The sequence below is a fragment of the Oppia nitens genome, unplaced genomic scaffold (genome assembly GCF_028296485.1).
Source record: "Oppia nitens isolate AA-2021 unplaced genomic scaffold, nextdenovo-longstitch-racon4-pilon3 scaffold6_pilon_pilon_pilon, whole genome shotgun sequence".
NCBI lineage: Eukaryota > Metazoa > Arthropoda > Arachnida > Sarcoptiformes > Oppiidae > Oppia > Oppia nitens.
This window is the reverse complement of record NW_026533250.1, coordinates 929,770-950,112: the sequence shown is the minus strand read 5'-3', so window position 1 is coordinate 950,112 and position 20,343 is coordinate 929,770. Positions and strand designations below refer to the sequence as shown.

The window sequence follows — 20,343 nt, the reverse complement described above, 5'->3', positions numbered from 1 at the left end:
AATAGGTAGACTAGAGGGGTTCAGGGCTCACAAACAGTTTTATTATTATTATTGCTTAACATTTGAAATCTAATTGTATATTTAAGTTTAGTTCAGATAATTAGTTATATAGGCTTAGATAGAGCTGATAATAATCACGAACTCCTGAAAGGAGTACGTATATGAATTCTATATGTTCGTCTGTCCGCATTTAATTTAATTTTTAAATTTTGACTTCAGATTTGGATTAAGCATTAAAAATAAGGTATAGGGGATCAGCATTAAAATTTTGATGTATCTTTAGAGAAAATGGCGGCCAAAATAAAAAATTTAGGTAAAAATTTTAATGTTAAGAATTGTATAGAGTATCAAAAATAAGGTATAATAGATCAAGATTATTTTTTTTAAAATGGCGGCAAAGGTATAAAAAAATTATATGTAGTTTAGTTTGTCATACTGAATAATTTTATACCCCACATGACTATAGTTTAGATTATTTTGTCATACTCAATCATTTGATTTTAATTTAATTTGATTAGGAGTTCGTATGGAAATGCTTTTGAAGCATTCTCAACTGGTTTTAAGATATATTTTTCCAAAAAAAAAATCATTAATTACTTTGATTTTAAGTCTTTATTCTATAATATATAACTAAATTAAATTATTTAAAGTATATATTGTATTATTTTACAAAATATTTGAAACGTTATTGTTTGCAATTAATAATAAAATAGAAATAATGATCAAATAATTTCAATATTTTAATCTAATCGTTAAGAAAACACATCTTTTTTAAAACATATCTTTGACTGCATTTGATTATTAAATCATTTCTACTTTTGTCTTACAATATATAAATTCTGTGAATTGAAAACCATTTTTAAAAATTGAAATAATATTCAAACGAATTTTGAGTTGAATATCAATAAATACATAACAATATATACAGTATTTTTATGCTACAAATATATTTATAAAAATCAATTTAATACAATATATTTGGCAAAAAATAATATTTACTTCTATTATATAACTAAAGTTTTTTTAAAGGTTTACAGATAAAACAGAATTAGAATAAAATGTTTGTATTTATATATCTTTACTATTGTTTTATTATAATTAGATATAAATTATTTATTATAAATTTAAAAATATTTATTTTTTAATTTACACTCTATTTATATTAATAAACAAAAGTTAAACCATAGAAAAGAACAGTTAATAAATTTAAAAATTATATATTTATATTAAATACTGTATTTTATTTAATCATAAAAATTTAAATCAAACAAAAAAATCGTTAATTTTAAAATAATTTATTTTTTCTAAATACAATATTATAAATTAAGTAGTTATAAATATTTATCAAGCATAAATTAGATATTAATACTTAATATACAAATGCAATTTTATTTAAAAATATATTTAACTTTTATGAGTTAATATTTTAAAAAGACGTTTTACAACTTATACTTTAACTTTAAATCATAACATTTAGTTTTAATTCATTCAATTTTTTAAAATAATTATTGATTTAATTTTCTTCGAAAGAAATATTGATTATTTTATCAACAAAAGCATAATTTTTCTCAATTTGTAAACACAATAACAAATTTATTTATATAAAAAAACCAATTTAAAAAAATCAATGATGAAAACTATAGTAATATTTAGTGACTAACTGATTAACAATGCACTTAAGTTACACTTTTAATATTTTTTATGTAATCTATTCTACGGTTTATATAATTTATTATTAATGACTAATCATCTAAATATTTTTAATATTGTGTATTTATATATACAGTATATATATATACTGTAATTTTTGTATTTAATTTTAATTATTTAAATAAATGTTATAAATAATGTACTGTAAATAAATGAAACTATATAATATTAATTTTATATTAATTTTATTTAATTTTGTCAGTTTATAACATATTGATTATAACTAAAAAAAATAAATTATAAAATAGTTTATTAAATATTTATTTTGATTGTATTATTTACGTGTTTCAATTAATTTGTTTCATATTTAATAAATTTTCTAATGAATATATTTTGCGAAATGTGATAAATTAGATAAATTCAAAGTAATAGTAAAAACAATTTTTGTTTATATTGAGGCATATATTTGACAACAAAATGTTATTTATATTTGTTTTTAAAAACATTAGAAATTGACACCAAAAACACATCAATTGAAAACATTTGAAATATATTTTACACTTATATATATATTGAATCTGGATTTCATCATTAAATTGTATCGCTTCAAACATTTCGCTTTTTATGAATAATATTTTAAATTGATGTTTAGATGCAATAAATTGAAATACATATTTTTTATAAAAATTGTTACATAAAACTTTTTATTACCAATAAATTTAGTAGATAAATATAATATTTTAAAATATCAAAACATTATAATAAATGTAGAATTAAAAACATTTTCAATATAAGATTTTTGTATAATTAAAACTTTAATATCCCATTGACTTTAAGTAATCGCCAAGTTTTTCAACGACAGTATTGAGTTTACCGGGGGGTTCGTTGTCAGCAGTGACGGCCCCAACCAGTGTTGCATTAGTTGACACAACACAAAGCGCCCGATTATCTTTGCGGCCACGGATTAGACTGTTTTCAGCCGACAAACAAAAATACTTTTCTCCGCCTAAATGTATACCTTTTTCCAGAAAACAGTTGGGATTATCTCTCATTGTGTCGGCGATTGTCTTCAATTCTGTTGGTATAATGGGTTGTAAGCCTTCTTTTACATAATGACCCCATAGTTGACCATCAGTTATGCCGGCAATGACGGCCACATTGCATGAAACCTTATCTTTGATCTCACTATCGATGTATGACTGCCACGACATATTAACTCAATTCAATTCACTATACTTTTGTATTGTAATTCAATTATTTTATTTTACTGATTATAAATTATTAATTAAATATTAAGTGATACTAGACTTTATGACTAATTAGATAATAAATTTTTCACTCATTTGAAGCACACATTACATGTAAATGTCTATCAAAATCAATTAAAGTATAGTATAAGCAGTGAGACGAGTAATTAATAGAATATAAATAAAAATCATAAATGTTTTACCTTTTTATAGATTAATATTTTATAAATATATGTTTTACAAAATTATTATACTTTAGATTACATTATTAATTATCTATATTAAAAATTCTATTAATGTAGTAAATGTTAATAACTTATCATTAGTAATAATGACACTATTTTTAACTATTAACAAAATAAATAAAATGTAAAGTTAACTGCATATAATTAACTTAAAGTACAACTCTTTATATTATATTTATTTTTAAAATATTAAAATCAATATAAGGCATAAATATGTTGTATAAATGCTACCAAATGTGAGTCATAAAATGTCTCATTTTCAGTCAAACATATATTTAGTTTATGAAACCATTAATTTAAGACAAATTTTTCCACAAAAATTCTATACAAAAGCATTTATGTATAAGAAAAATGTTTTCACTTTTAATATAATTTAAATTAACGTAAATTGACTGACATTTACTTTTACATAAAGTGTTATTTTTAATGTAAAGTATGTTGAAATGTATTTTAGTGAAAAATTAGACTAACAATTTTACTGTACATTTTATATATTTATATATATCATATGATATAAATTAAAGTAACATAATAAAGCAAAAATTTTATTAAATTTTAAATAAAAAAATGAATGATAACAATTTTATTGAATATAAAATGCTGTTTTTTTGCTATTATAAATTGGTTATATATGTTATTTAAAAAGGTTATAAAAATATCACTTAAAAATAAGATTTATTAATTATATAAAATTTATTCATATATTTTATTTTTTATTATTATAACCAGAATTGCGAAAGGTTTTAGATTTCAGGAGGGAATATAAATGGGGATGAAATGGAAAAAATCTCAAAAAATCTTGGTATACAGCTTTAATTGTATTTTAAACGGCAATTTTTGGCCAAATTTTAGTAAATTCCCTATAAATTCCCCATACATTTCCTAAAAAAGAAATATATTCCTAACTTAATTCCTTTTTACTCTCAAAATATTTTCTCAAACTAATACTAATTATTATTACAAAAGTTTAGAAATAATAATTATTTAATATTTTTATTATTTTAAAAGCAATTAATAAATAAACTATTATTTTTTATCTTTAAATATATAATTAATTTATTTTCTATTGTTTTAATTTATGTATTGACTTTAAATAATGTTATATTTATGTAATTAATTATTTTTTTAATTAACTTGTTTTAATTTATTTGTATTATATACATAAGCTATTTATTTATATTAAAAATCACTTAGCATTTATTTTTTCGTTTAATATTAAATTTTATATAAGTGAAAAAAATTCATTCCGAAATTAGGTGAGAACACTAAGACTAAAAAAATGTTGATCTCAAGGGTAATATGGTTTACCCCATACCCCTCTTTCTCAACCCTGAGTTAGGGTCAGTGACATAACATTTAATAACATTATTTATTCAATTTTAATAAATATTTTATAGTATAGAAATACCATGATGAATTTTATAACTAGCGTATTAAAAGTGAGATATTTTAAAGTTGTTTTCTTATTTATTAATTATATAATATAAAGTTTAAATAAATGTGAATTAGTATTTAAATAAATATTAGTTTTGTTAGTAATAGAAAAATTTTAACTTAAAAAAATTATTTACTATTTTCAAAATAATCATAATTTATATTTTGATTATATATCGGAAAATTTTACAGAAGAAAATAAAAAATATCAATAAAATAGACTATAATTTTAACATATTATTTATAAATAAATCGATTTTAAGTATAATCTTTAGTATAACAACAAAAGCCTTTATAACCTATCTATTTATTTAATCTTTTTTAAAACAAAAATTATTTTTATCAAAACTACAATAAAACAGTTTTATTGTCCAAACAATTGTTTTTTCTCGTTATTATCAAAGAAAATGTTTTTTAGTTAGTGAAAGACTAATATACTGTTGTTTAGAGTAGGAAATTGTATGATTTGTTTGAATGAATCATAAAAACCAAACCAATTCAATACGAATTGAATTTAGTTTTTGTTAATTTTTTTAATCATTTCCGGTTTTTTAAAATCAATTTTCTGTTTAATGCTTTTTTTGTTTAATAATAAAAACATTTTTATAGCAATCAAATTATAAGATAAATTATTTTTTTAATAACAATATATATATATTATCTTTATATTAAATAAAATTTTTAATGTTTATAAATAAGTGACTAAATCTATTAATAGTATATTATTTGGTTAAAAGAAAGTTATGATTTATTTTTTACAATTTGCGGTTTCGGTTTAATTCAATTTATATTTATCTATTTTAGTTCGGTTTTGTTTCTGAAAATGTTTTGTTTTACACCTCTAATACACATTAAATATCATACTTAATGTGATTTCTTAGAGTACAGTATTTATATTACTCTTTTATATAACAAGATTATAGATTATATTGATTGTCATTTTATCGTTTTCACTCATAATGTCATTAAAATATAGGTTTGGGTCTAAATTGTAATACTATATAATCATATATATATATATTATACTGTATTAATACTATATAATTGTATATATAATCAATTAAAATGCAATTGGATTATCATTTTTGTTAAAACTATATTAAAAGTGTCACTTATTTAACAAAATGATTGATTGAAATATTTTTGTAATTAATCTGTTATAAGTTTTATCAAACAATTATCAAACAATACAGTGTATTAACTTAAATAATTTGATTTAAATAAACCTATTTTTATAATAAAATAATAATAGCCTTAAGTTATGTTTAATAATTAATTATTTATTTAAAATATATTCATTTTAATGTTATTCTAATAGTTGTTATTACTATAATTAATTAAAATATGTAATAATTATTACAAAAATCAGTTTTATATTAATTAAATAAGTATTTTGCGATAATTTGAGAATTTAGTAAAATATTAAATATATTATAAAACATTTAAAACAGCAAATTATTATAATAATTCAGTCTTAAACTATTTTAAATAAATATATAATTTTCAAATAATATTCAATAGTATTAAATAATAGTCAAAATTTTCAGTCAAACTCAAGTCATGTTCAATACTATGTTTAACTTATTTAGGGCATTGCCTTAACTGCGGTGAGAGATGGGAAGCTTGCGGTCAGTAATTATCTCGAGAACCGTTGGACAGATCTTGCGGTCAAACATATAAATGTTGTAGAGAATAAAAAGTTAGGAACTAGGGTCCACTTGAAAAAAAATTATGTCCACCAGAGGGCGCATAAAAAAATAAAACCACTATTTTTTATTGAAAAAAAGTTGTGGTTAATGATTATCTGGAAAACCAGTAGTCAGATCATGCGGTCAAACATATAAAAGAGTATAAAAAGTTAAGAACAATGTTACACTTAAAAAATCTAGGTTCACCATAAGGCGAAATAAAAATTTAAAAAATTTAGTAATAATAATAATATAACAAAATAAAATATTTTTTATTAAAAAACAAGTAGCGGTCAGTGATTATCTGGAATTCAGTAGATATCTGACCACCGGTTCATAAGATACACCCTGACCGCCACTTTTTTTGAATAAAATTTAGGGGTTTTATTTTTTTGTGGGCCCCCTGGTGGTCCTAGATTTTTTTTCAGGTTGACCATTGTTCCTAACTTTTTATTCTCTACAACATTTATATGTTTGACCGCAAGATCTGACCACTAGTTCTCGAGATAATTACTAACCGCAAGCTTCCCATCTCTCACCGCAGTTAAGGCAATGCCCTTATTTAGTGTTATATTATTTTATTATTATATTAATATTATTATTATTATTGATTAAAATCATATATTGATTACAATCATTGCGATCGATATTATAAACAATTGATTGATATTTTATTTAATGAAAATTTAAAAAATATTTTTTATTGCATTTATTAAACATAAAGTATTTTAAATACATTTATATTAATAATAGAGTTATTAATTGAATACTTGATTACAGTATTATTGAAAACAATTGAAATGAGTGTTGAGTTGCCATCTATTGAGACATTAGTAACACTCAAAGCATTGCATTTAAAAAACAATTACCACTTCTTCAGTCATACGTCTAATGACTTCATAAAGTCTTTATTTAGACAAATGTCACGCAAAGTGTCTCAAAATTGGTCCGACATTTGGATCCAACCGTCATTTGATTCACCCATCAATGAGACCAAACAATTGTCACGAAAGCGACAAATCAATGAAGAGGTCTCTTGTAATGACAATAGTGATGACCGACTGATACTCGACTCGATTGTCACCAAAGATAGCAAGGATTTGGCGTTAAGTACACAAAAATGTCGACAACTGATGGATTGGTTTAGGTCTCAATTCAAAGACAAGACTTGTTTGTCAAAGTTTTTACTATTGAATGGCCCGACGGGAACTGGTCTGACATTTGTTATCATTGAAAATAACTTTTTTATTTATTATTTATTTTGCGATTAAAGGTAAGACTACTTCAGTCAAAGTATTGGCAAAAGAGTTTAACGTTGAAGTGATTGAATACAAGCCTTACAGTCAGCACTTGGAGACAGTTCTGGACGAAGCGCTTACTGAAAGACGTGATTATGGATTGCAATCAATGAATCAAATCGACAACTTTAAGCATTTTATTTACCAATCTGTTAGATATAGAGACCGACTTGTTATTGATGAACAAACTAATAGATCCACTGTTTGGTCAAATCGTTTAATTTTGATCGAAGACTTTCCTAACATTTTTCACATCAAACCCGAAACACTACATAAAGAGTTAAGACTTTTGAATAAGCGATTTGGCAATAGTTTGGTTCCCATTGTTTTTATTATATCGGACACAACTAATGGACAATCAGATGAATATAAACTTTTACCAAAACAACTCCAACACGATCTCAGATTTATTACAATTAATTTTAAGCCCATAACTGATAATTCATTGCAGAAGATTCTTGAGCGAACTTTTGGCAATAAATTATCAACAAATGAATTGAAAACAATTATTGGCGTTTCATCGGGTGATGTAAGAAATGCCTTAAACAATATGCAACTTATTTATAAACATTTAAATGAAGACAACAAATGTGATAAAAATACTAAACGATTGCGAAAAGCAAAAACAGATATAAAGCCTACATTTGATTACGTGTCCAGAGATTCTTCATTAACCGTAAGCCATGCCATCGGGAAAGTACTTTATGCTAAACGTTTGGACACAAAATACAATAACAAAAAAACTTGTGAATTACCAACACATTTGGTAGCCTATGATCGAAGGCCACCACTCAGTGATTGTCCCGAAAGTATTGCCGATAAGTTGGTTGTGTCCAGTGATGTATTTAACGGATGGCTTCACCAAAACTACATTGATTTGTGTGATAATCTGGAAAATGCAGAGAAATGTATTGATTGGTTGTGTCAATCGGACTCTCTATTCTCAGGGGAACAACATTTCTATAATAAAACTATTTTTGATTCATATCAGTCAGTGATAGCAATTCGCGGCCTTATGTTTAACATATCAAGTGATGAAAGTGATTCACAAGAGTCAGTCAGTGGATCCACAAATATTAAACAAAACAAAAGTCATCGTAAATTCAAACCTTTTGAAAAACCGCAAACATTTGCTGTCAATCGTAGTATAGAGTCATTGAAGCAACAAATCAGTCAATTATCTGAAAATACTGTCTTCTCGAGTATTAATACTCTTATTTTAGATTATATGCCATATCTTTCATTACTTCCTCAACGTTTACATTCAGTTGACAGTCATTTTAAGAATATATTGGATAAAGTCGTCCGATTTGATCATAAAGAAAGCCATTTTGATGAACAACAACTCTGCGATTCATTTTCTCAGTCTTTAAACGGAAATTATATTAATTTTTCAAATAATTTACAAAAATCTTGTAATAATTGCAATGACGACCAGTTTGTCATTGAATATGAAGATTCCGATTGACTTTGTTTTATAATTATTTTTATTATATATTAACTTTAAGTTTTGTGACATAAAACATTGTTTATTATTGAAAAATATATCATTTTTAATTATAAAATATACTATTATTAATAAATTATATTTCTAGTATTTTTGGAAATTTACTTGACTTGATTTATATTCAATACATATGAATTTGTATTATTGATTATGGATTTGTATTTTTATAAGTTAGTATATACTGTATGTTATATAATATAACTTATTTATTTAATGTATTTAAAATTATAGACAAACTACTGTTTAGTAATTTATTCAATTTTACACTAATTACAGTAATATACTATTATAATTGCTTATGCAGTATAGATAGTATACTTACGGTAAATAGTATTTATAATATTTTTATTATAATTAATACTATGTCTGTAATCTATTGTCATTTTTAAAATTGAACCGAAACCTTAGTAAAAATTAATATATATTATAATATATTTTATTATAAATAAAACGGTTCAATAATATTATACCGTATAAATTGTCACAAACTGTACACAACATTTAAATTATTAACATTTTAAACATTAGTTTTTATGTATTGAGTTATAATTTATAATTATAATAAATAGAGTAATCAATCTCTTTAATTGTCATACATTTGATAATAAATTTAGTACCGGAAAGGATTGGTCGGGACATCATAAGTGTCACGGAATCTAAAATGTTATACAAATAATAAATTATATGTTATATGTTTACTATAAAACTAAACAAACAAAAATTAATAATTTTATTTTAAAAAGTATAACATAAACTATTTTTGTTGTTACTATTATACCTGTATAGTATATTTTTTATAAACTTAATGTTTATAAAATATTTTCTAATGATAGACTTACATACGAAACATTAGGAGTGATAATTTTAATTTTTTTATTTTAAGAATATCTTTTATATCAGGGTTAAGCAAGTTTTGTTGGTCTAGAGGGTACAAGGGCAATTTTTTCAAAATTTGAAAATCAATGGGGGAGTCAGAAAATTTCCATATAAATGGGAGAAAATTCTCGGGAAAATAGGAAAATATTCCCAATAAATTTCCTTATTTTCGGCAAATTTTCTAAAAATTATAAATTTATCTTTATTTTTAAAAATAAAAATATTTTAGCATTAACGAAATTTAAAAATTATTAAAAATACATTAATATAGTATTTTCATTATTATTATGATTATTTTTAATTTTAACTCATAATATAAATGAAATAAAATTATATTAAGTATTATAACTAAATTTAACTATTTAAACTAATTTTTATCAAATAACTCAATTAAGTTTTATATATTAAGATTAAAAATAAATTAAGATTAAATATTAAAAAATTTTTATTTTTTTATCTTAAAACATGAATATTTACAGTACAATTTATTAATATTATATTAATTATGTAAAAATAATATTTTATCAATATCATAATTAACAATTTTTTAAAAATATAGTTCATTTTAAAAAATTTAATTTACAAATTATTATTAATGTTATATTTATATAAATTAAAATTTTTAAAACAAAATTAACAAAATTTTAACTATTTAATATAATAATTAGATGTAAATAAGTTAGAAAAACTTAAAAATAGTAAGTTTACAAATATTAATTAAACTTAGATTTTTAAAATCATTTAGAATTTACTGTTTAAATATATTTTAAAAGGTGTCGATTTCTCATAGTTTTTAATGACAATAACAAGACTGGGGGGTAAAATCTCCAAAATCTTAGTCGTTGGGGGCGTAAGCCAGCCATACCCCCATCGCTTAACCGTTTTTATTTTAAATTTTTAGATAAGAAACTAACATTTCTTGTAAAGAATTCATTTTTTATAATTGAATTAAATGAATAATTTTAGAGTTGAGGCAAATTCTATCTCCAAAATTCACATTTTTTTAAAGTTCTAGATTTTCTCTACTCTGGAAATTTCCACACAATTTATTATCATATGGTACTACCTATTGAAGTCAATTCACACATTTCATCATAAGGTTTGAAAAACATATGTTATATCTAATTGTTTGGTATTTTCAAATAGTATCACTGAATTTATTGAATTCTAAGTTATTTTCAATATTTCAATGAAAATTTATTCTAAATATTTTAATTTTGGTATTTTTATTTTAATATTTTTAAATATATTTTCTTCTCTAACGGATTAGGGAGGAAAATAAAATATTTTTCTTATTTTCCAGAAAAATTGAAAGAAATTTATTAGGAAACTTCTGAAGTGAATGAAATTGCCTGAACTCTAGATATTTGTTAGTAACTCAATACAAAAAGAACTTCAAATATAAGTAAAAATAGGTAACATTTTATGCTATTTTTTATTTAATAGATTTTTATTATATTATTTTTTTTGTAATATAAAACTTTATATATTTTATCTAACAATTATTGATATTCTTATATTTTTATTTAAGACATATATTTTAAAACACCATTATTTTAATCAACTTAAGAGCTTTAGGAATAAATTATTGAAAATCTATTTCAATGAAAATGAAATGAAAAACTTATGCAATTTATTGAACATATATTTTAATATATGTTTTGTTCTTTATATTTATTAAGTTTTATGATCAATATTTACATATATTATATAAAATTTGCTTACATTAACAATAAATCAATTTTAAGCGAAAAGCTTATCATTTGTTTAAATTATTGTATTTTATTTATACAAAAAAATTTACACAATTATTATATTTTTAAAGAAATGATTGACAGAATATATGCATATCTAAAGTTTGTCTTTCAAATGTCTCTCACTTTAAATTAGATTATAAAATATATATTTTGTTAAAATGTTTATATGATATAAATTATTCCACACTATAACAGAACAATTTTTATCTATAAATATAAAAAATAATTTTTTAATATAATTGATTTCGATGTTTAGTACAAACATAAAAAATTATAATAAAACTTTGTGTTATTTTTTATAACATTTAAATCAATAAAAATATGTCAATTATTATGATATTAATTAAATGCATCACTTCTTATACTATTTGTGATAATATTCTGTAAAAACTACTTTAAAATGAATTTTAAAAGTTTCTTAAATTACAATAAAATGTTTACAGTGTCAATGATAAGATAGTTTTATTAAATTAAGTTTTATTTCAATTAATTAATTTAGAAAATTTTACTTTAAGTTGAAAATTACATAAAAAGTATTATTTTTGTATTGGGGTTTAATTCTATATTACAGTATTAATTTAATCGATAATAAATGTTTAACTAATGAAATATACATATTGTATATAAAATTATCTGTTTAATATTATTGACGACTTTTTATTGTTGATGTTTTATCTTTTTGATAATTGATCGCCAATTATTTATTATCTTTGTTTTTAATTGATTTGTTAATACATGTAATTTTATTAAATAAATACCAAACTAGAAACACGATAATCATCGACACAATGATAGATATAAACCAATATAAGACTATTTCTAATTTATGCTTTTTATCAATAATGCTAGTGTTATAAAAATAAATTATTGTTATGTGTAGTCCAATTGCAATGAAAATCATAGTGAATAATGTAATGTACAAAATGATTGACCACATCTGGGATACATTTACATCCATTTTGGCACATCTTTCATTATAATAGTTGTTTTTTAATAAATATTTATATAGATATATACACATTAAAAGGACAAATAAAGCGATTAATGAGATGATAGATGTAATCAAAATAGTTATTTGTATTTTTAAACTAATCTTTTCATTATTTGTAGGATAAAACTTATTGTGAGATATCAATGATATAAATAAAATTATAGATGTAATTAGTGAACCAATAATTGTTATCTCAGACAAAGTGAGATACACTAGGGGTGGCTCTGGAGGTTTAAAATGGTTATCATTTTTGTTGGCGAACTTTCGCTGATAATTGTAGATATAGTCATAGATTTTTATGAATTGTAACTCTTTCTTAGTTTTGCCATTGATTTCGTAAACTTTGATCCAATAGAGATATATTTTGGTATTTCTTGTGTCAGTGTGTCGGACAAGAATTGACTGAATGTTGTAAATGGGTGTAAGTCGTGACATAACAACAATCAAATGTGATTGTATTGGATCCCAAAAATTTTCAAATGTTAGCCGCGATTGGTGTCCTATTTCTGATTTGTTGGCATCAATCAAATCTAAGTCTATGTTTGCTTTCTTCAAATTGAAGCCACAAGAAGCACATCCAACACTTAAGACAATGTGGTAGCGATGGATAACTGTCTTTTCGGTGCACAACACGTAAGAATTGGTTGCTTCTGAAAAACTCGCCGCCAATCGGCTCAATAAGTCTATCATTATTGCAATAAATATTAATAAAATATTTATCAAAATAATGCCATATATTATAGCTGATGACCAATGGATTTGAATTAAATAATTCATTTTATTTAATTATGTCATTCACTATATTAAAAATAACTCATAAAAATTAGCAGTTTTGTCATTTGAAATTAATAATCAAATTATTAATAAAATATGAACGAGATTTATAACTTATTTGAAGTAACTTTAATAACTCATGTCATAGATTATTATGACTTTAAATGGAAGTTTAAACTATTAAATTAGTTATATATAAAGAGGCGGTCAATCGATCTTGAGCGGCGTATTTTTTGAATAACTTTTTAACGGTAAGAGATAATTTTATTCTGTAAAATACATTTAAGAATATCATATCGACCACACTTAATATACACACAATCACAAAACTAGGATGACCAGATATACAAAATATCGGGACCAATGAAAGACACTATGCTACAGGTCAAACTACAACTGACAATTTTTTTATGACAATGTAAATTTGTAGTCAAGAAATAATAGTTTAATATAAAAAAGAATCATCAAAATCGGATTGGTAGTTTTGTTTATATGGCTTCTTAAATTTGTCATAAATCATATTATATAAAATAGTCTAAAATAAAAATGAAGTTATTTATGACTATTATATATTTATAAGATTAAATTTTCAATTATATTATTATTTCTAAAAACTAAATTTTATTATGCCGACTAGTTTTCGAAATAATCGACTCAATATAAATCACACTATTGTAATTTGATATTATAATTTATATTGAAAGTCGATTATTTCGAAAACTAGTCGACATATTAAAATTTAGTTTTTAGATTTAGTAATAACATGAAAATCTTCATTTAATAAGTATATAATATTTACAAATAACGTCATTTTTATTTTAGACTATTTTATATAATATGATTTATGACAAATTTAAGAAGCCATATAAACAAAACTACCAATCCGATTTTGATGATTCTTTTTTTATATTAAACTATTATTTCTTGACTACAAATTTACATTGTCATAAAAAATTGTCAGTTGTAGTTTGACCTGTAGCATAGTGTCTTTCATTGGTCCCGATATTTTGTATATGTGGTCATCCTAGTTTTGTGATTGTGTGTATATTAAGTGTGGTCGATATGATATTCTTAAATGTATTTTACAGAATAAAATTATCTCTTACCGTTAAAAAGTTATTCAAAAAATACGCCGCTCAAGATCGATTGACCGCCTCTTTATATATATATACAGTAAATATCAATTTATATAACAATTTGTATATAAAACAACTTCGCTTAAATCTATATTATAGACAGCCAGCAAAAAAGTATTGTTTTTATGCAGTTATTCATATATAAAATGTTAGTTTTATTACTTAATTATTAATTAGTTAGGTTAGTTTGGGGTGAGTGTGAGGTTAGGAAGTGGTTGGGTGGGTGGGGGTGGGTTTGGAGCAAATAATTTTCTACTGGCTGTCTATAATATAGATTTATTCCAATAACTTAATACTCCCTTTTCTCCCATTTCACAATTAATTTATATTTGTTACTTAAATTATTTATTTATTATTAGTTTGGAGATACTATTTGTACATTAATTATACATTAATATTCATATATATCATACATTAATTATATTATTTGCGCGTGAAATAACTTATGTATTAATTTATTTATTTTATAAAATATTATATTATTAAATTGTTTAAATTTTATTGCTGTGCCTTTATTTACAATATATATATATATAAATAAATAAATAAATATTTATTTATTTATTTTTTATTTAACAATGCTTTCACGCATTATTTATAATATACTGTGTATTAAAAACAGTATATTTTATTTATTTATTTTTTTTAATAATCTAAAATTATTAATAATCGCCGACACATTAAAACTAATTGTTTGCGTCACACAATTTCCAAATTATATAGTTGTATAGATTTTAAACATTATATAATTAAGTTTAATTGTATTAATATGTTAGTCACAAATTCGTATAAATGGGTAATTGTTTATTAACTTTAAAATCAAATGTATTGATGTGTTATGAGTGTTGTTGTGACTGTTGTTTGTGTAATAAAAAAGTTAAGAACAGATTTCATCACAAGACTAGTAGTGAAGTCTCTAAAAAAACAGTTAAAACTTTTTGGGAGGAAAAGCCATTTGTGGACAGGGATTCACTAACAGTATCACAAATTCCTATCACAAAAATTTCTCGTAATATTTCTATATCTGAAAACAATGAACGACTAAAAGGCAACGAAAAACAGTTTGATTCTATGGTTTTGAGTCTTGAAAATTATGAATGTCTTGAAAATGTGGGAAAAGGAGCTCACGGTGTGGTATATAAAGTAAGAAACAAAGAAACTAATCATTTGTTTGCTGTTAAAGTCATGATATTGTCGACTAAATTTCAAAATTATTTGTCACGAATTAATACTTTTAAAAATGAAATCTTTCATCTGAGACGACATCCTCACCATAATATTATTGGTCTGAAAGACCATTTTGTTTGCAAACATCAAATCTCTTATATGATAATGGAATTAGCCATCAGCGGTGATTTGTCGCATATTTTGAAGACAAGAAGTCAGCCGTTTAGTGAAGAGATGGCCAAATCATACTTTGTTCAGATATATAATGCAATCCATTATTTACATTACAAGAGTTTATATCACGGAGACATGAAATTAGCTAATGTTTTGATCGCAATTGTCGACAATAAAGAAGTGGTCAAAGTTAGTGACTTCGGTAACTGTCGTATTGCATACTCTAACGAAACGGGAGACATAATTAAGAACAAAGCAGTCGGTACTGTGGCCTATATGGCACCCGAAATCATACGGGTCTATATTGATGTCAATTTGAACTGCAAAGGTGTTAGTAAAACTGTAAACGGATATAACCCACAAAAAGGCGATATGTGGGCACTCGGAGTCTCTTTCTATGAATTACTTTCAAAACAAAGACCGTTTACTTATAGATCTAAAGAACCCAAAGATTTACAAAAGATGTTAAAAGATATGAAAAAAGGCTATAATATGCCCTCAAATATTGCCAACAAATTAAGTGCTGATTGTATGTTAATATTGAAAAAACTTCTTCATTACGATAAAGACGAAAGATTTAATAGCTTTTCACTTAAATCTCATAAATACATCACTGAATCATCAGAATATATTCCAGTAACTAATATAACAGTTAAATTAAATTAAATTAAAAACTGTAGTAAATATTTTAATATTAGAATTTTGTTAATTTAATGAATATTATTAATAAATAGTTTAATAATAGTTATTTTAAAAAAGCAAATTTTTACATAGTTTTTATAGTCAAATATAATTTATAATAAACATTCATAAATTGAGAAATAAATGTAAATATTAGTAAATATTTGAATTAATAATTGATCTTATATTTAATAAAACTTTCATGTCATATTTTATAATCAATACAATATATCACATTATATAATATACAGTATATATATATATATAATATAATATTTTATATTAAATATATAAAAGAGATATAAATTAGATAAGTTGTTAGAGAATCACTTTGAATGGCAAAGGGAGGGAACGGTATTATAGTTAGGCAGACATAGAAAAAGAGTAGATATCGGCAATCGATAAGCCTTGAAGTGTATTACAGAAAACGTTTGTACAAACATTTGACTCATCTTTTCATAGTAACAGTGCTCTCCTTTTTTGCTATCATTATCTAAAATTCTTATAAAACATACTGTTATTCAACGCTTGAATTTCAAATCCAACATTTATTTGAATAGGTATTTGAATTCAAAAAGATATTTGAATTACAAGTCAAATGATAACAAATCAATGAAAACCATTGCATTCTTTGCTTAAATATATACATTGCTTTACTTTAAATAACTAATACATATCAATGTGTAAGCAATCAATTGAATAATAGACACACATGTAATATGTAGTATTGGTTTGAAGTTTTAACAGTTTATTGTAGTGTCTGAAAATGTTAACACTTAATAAACTAAAAATACAAAAAATACAATACAATAATATACCAATATTTTCTATATATTATTATAGTTTGCATGAATTGCATTTAAATTTATAAATTTTATTTTAAATAACTAGTATTTAATATGTTTATCTAATAATAGAGAAATATTGAATTAGTAGAAAAACAAATAATAGAAAATACCCTATGTCAATTTAACGTAATATTAATAATTTTTATGTATATGAATCATATAATATGACATATGTTTAAATTTAATAAATTATATTTATATTATTATACAATTAAAATTTAAATTGTGTAATAATATAAATATAATTTATCAGATTTGAAAGTATGTCATATATTATATGATTCATATACATAAATATTATTAATATTACATTAAATTGACATAGGGTATTTTTTATTATTTGTTTTGTCTAATAATTCATTGTCTCAATAGTTATTTGCAAAGTAAGATAAGATTTCAATTATTTAATAATATGCAACTAAATTATATTAATATTTGTAGATTTTTTACATTTATAAACATTAAAGTATGTAATATAAACTTGAGATTATAAGTAACTGAAATATAAAAGATTATAAAGTATTATACAAAAATAATTCAATATATAGATTATAATTTTTAAATATAGTATATAAGGATTATAATTAAATAAAAATAAATGATAATAATCTACTAATCATATAATAATTATTACATAATAGTGTTGATGTTTAATATTATATATATATAATAAATTTACATAAATCAATAATACTGTATAATATTTTTCAAATTTTAACATTTATGTCTGTATGTTATTTTTTTAAATGCTATTTATAAAATATTATTCTTACAAATATTAAATATTTAGCTTAAATTATTGAATTCTTAAATTAAAAAAATATGTTAATTCATATTTGATTTTAGTGTATGTTTTAAATTTAGTATTTATTATATAGTGTTCATTGTAAACACTTAAATGAAATGATTTATTGTTTAACACTATTAATCATTTAGTTTTTAAATGAATTAATCAATTGATTGGCATTAAAGCATTTGATAATAAAGAAACACATAAAGTATATACGTATATATATATAGTCATCAATTAAAATTGAAAAACAATTATAGATTTTGTTGGGCATTGTATTTGTAATAAATGATAAAACAAAACTTGAAATAGTTTGGATTGTTTTTGTAGTTTTATTATTTTTTAACACTAAAACAATAATGCGATTAATGAAAAAAAAAACAATTTTAAGATTAAGAAACAAATAACAAATATATTCTTAATTTTAAAAATATAATACTTAATTAATACAATGCAATGTATTATAAATATAATTAACTTAAATCAGATTATATAATATTATAAGTGTTTCGACAATATTATCAAAAAAGAAAGAAATTTTATATAAATTTAATTCAATTTTACTGGAATATAAAAAATAATTATTTTTCATTTTTTATTGTTTCAAAACTATAATTTTTATTGAAATCATTAATCAAAGTTAAATTATAAATATTCAAAAATATAGACATTATAATTAAAAAGTCAAAGATAAAATATCTTTTTAAAATTGATTTTACTGTTTATATAAAATATCAATATATTAAAAAAAATATTTTTTAATGTATTTAATTGATTACAAATTATAATATCGTTTAATAAAAATTATTTTAAAGATCTTTTGTATAAATAACAAAAATCAAATAATTTTATTTATAAATGAATAGTTATATAAATATTAGTTGTTTTTACAAAAATAAAAGCAAAAATAAATTCTATAATTAAATAAATACTGTATGTAAGTACTGAATATAAAATTATTTTACATAATAATATTTAATTCATATTTTTTATATTATATAATATAATTGAAATCAATGTTTGCGAACAAAAGGGTTATTGTAGTGTTTATAGGAAATAGTGATGAGTTATATGAGTTATAATCGTTATAATGGCATATATTTGTCATATAATTGGTTGAATGCATTGGTTCTTAAAGATGACTATTTAGTGCATTAGTTCTGTCAAAGCCATGCATTATATGACAACAAAATCTATGGATATATCATATATGGGTTGAGTATGCGCTGCGATGGTCTGTATTCACAATTTTCACTGATTTCATGTGGAGCTCAAACATATACAGAGTATGAGACCATAGGTTTTGGTCGTGTATTTAAGTGCCTCTTTGAGCGGCAATTTTTGCCATAAGTCTGTTTGATTGCATCCAATGTCTTCTTCATTGATTGTAATCTACTGTCTATTGTTAGACATGATCTGTGAGCCCAAACTCAATGGTTTTAACCATTAGTTTTTGTAACACTCTTTTTGACCGCTTTCTTGTCATTGATTGTTGTCTTCAATCATAAAACATAACTCTATTCAGTCTTTTTATTTTTTTCTTACCATTCATTTCATATTAAAAGATATTGAAATCCTGTGTTCACATCATTTCCTGTTGTTATCACAATATTCAGTAAACATTAATTCAAATGTTATGTCCAAACATTTCCAGTCATAATGTCTTTCCTTATCATACAATGTATGTCACGACGACTATACTGTAGTTCACAAACTTATTTCTAACCATTACTTACTAAATGTATAACTTTTATGTTTGTCTCTATGTTTATGTGTTAATGTTGTAATTGTTTGTTCAAAAAATAATTGTCTAATTATTTGTCATTTGTTTATCAATTTGTTATAAAATAAATGTCTAGTTTGTGCTTAAGTGTTGTCCTAATACAGTATGAGTTATTTCTCAATATGTTTGTCATCTAAGTTTGAGACAAATTGTAAGAAAAATAAAAAAGTATTGATAATAAATAATCAATATTTTTATCAACTCTTCAAAAGTATTTCTCTCTATATATTCTCTATTGATGTCATTAAACAAAATCCGAGACAATGTTTTTGTTATTTGGTTTGAGTTCCCATTTGC

At 22.3% G+C, this 20,343-nt stretch overlaps 3 protein-coding genes across 3 annotated transcripts; 2 read left to right on the top strand and 1 right to left on the bottom strand.

The window, feature by feature from the left end:
* Window positions 1–2,365: 2,365 nt before the first annotated feature.
* Window positions 2,366–3,077, bottom strand: LOC128962503 (profilin-like). The gene has a single exon (XM_054308876.1). It carries the CDS (start codon window positions 2,859–2,861, stop codon window positions 2,466–2,468), a length of 396 nt encoding a protein of 131 aa, XP_054164851.1. The 5' UTR covers window positions 2,862–3,077; the 3' UTR covers window positions 2,366–2,465.
* Window positions 3,078–7,067: 3,990 nt separating this feature from the next.
* LOC128962376 (cell cycle checkpoint protein RAD17-like) lies at window positions 7,068–9,030 on the top strand. The gene is made up of 2 exons (XM_054308748.1): window positions 7,068–7,476; window positions 7,538–9,030. Exons 1-2 carry the CDS (start codon window positions 7,185–7,187, stop codon window positions 9,028–9,030), a joined length of 1,785 nt encoding a protein of 594 aa, XP_054164723.1. The 5' UTR covers window positions 7,068–7,184.
* Window positions 9,031–15,375: 6,345 nt separating this feature from the next.
* On the top strand, window positions 15,376–16,610 carry LOC128962375 (myosin light chain kinase A-like). The gene has a single exon (XM_054308747.1). It carries the CDS (start codon window positions 15,396–15,398, stop codon window positions 16,608–16,610), a length of 1,215 nt encoding a protein of 404 aa, XP_054164722.1. The 5' UTR covers window positions 15,376–15,395.
* Window positions 16,611–20,343: the final 3,733 nt, after the last annotated feature.

Coding starts and splice junctions, on each gene's coding strand:
- LOC128962503 (XM_054308876.1), bottom strand. CDS start 2,861: ATGTCGTGGCAGTCATACATCGATAGTGAGATCAAAGATAAGGTTTCA.
- LOC128962375 (XM_054308747.1), top strand. CDS start 15,396: ATGGGTAATTGTTTATTAACTTTAAAATCAAATGTATTGATGTGTTAT.
- LOC128962376 (XM_054308748.1), top strand. CDS start 7,185: ATGTCACGCAAAGTGTCTCAAAATTGGTCCGACATTTGGATCCAACCG. Junction 7,477..7,537: donor GAATGGCCCGACGGGAACTG/GTCTGACATTTG, acceptor TTGCGATTAAAG/GTAAGACTACTTCAGTCAAA.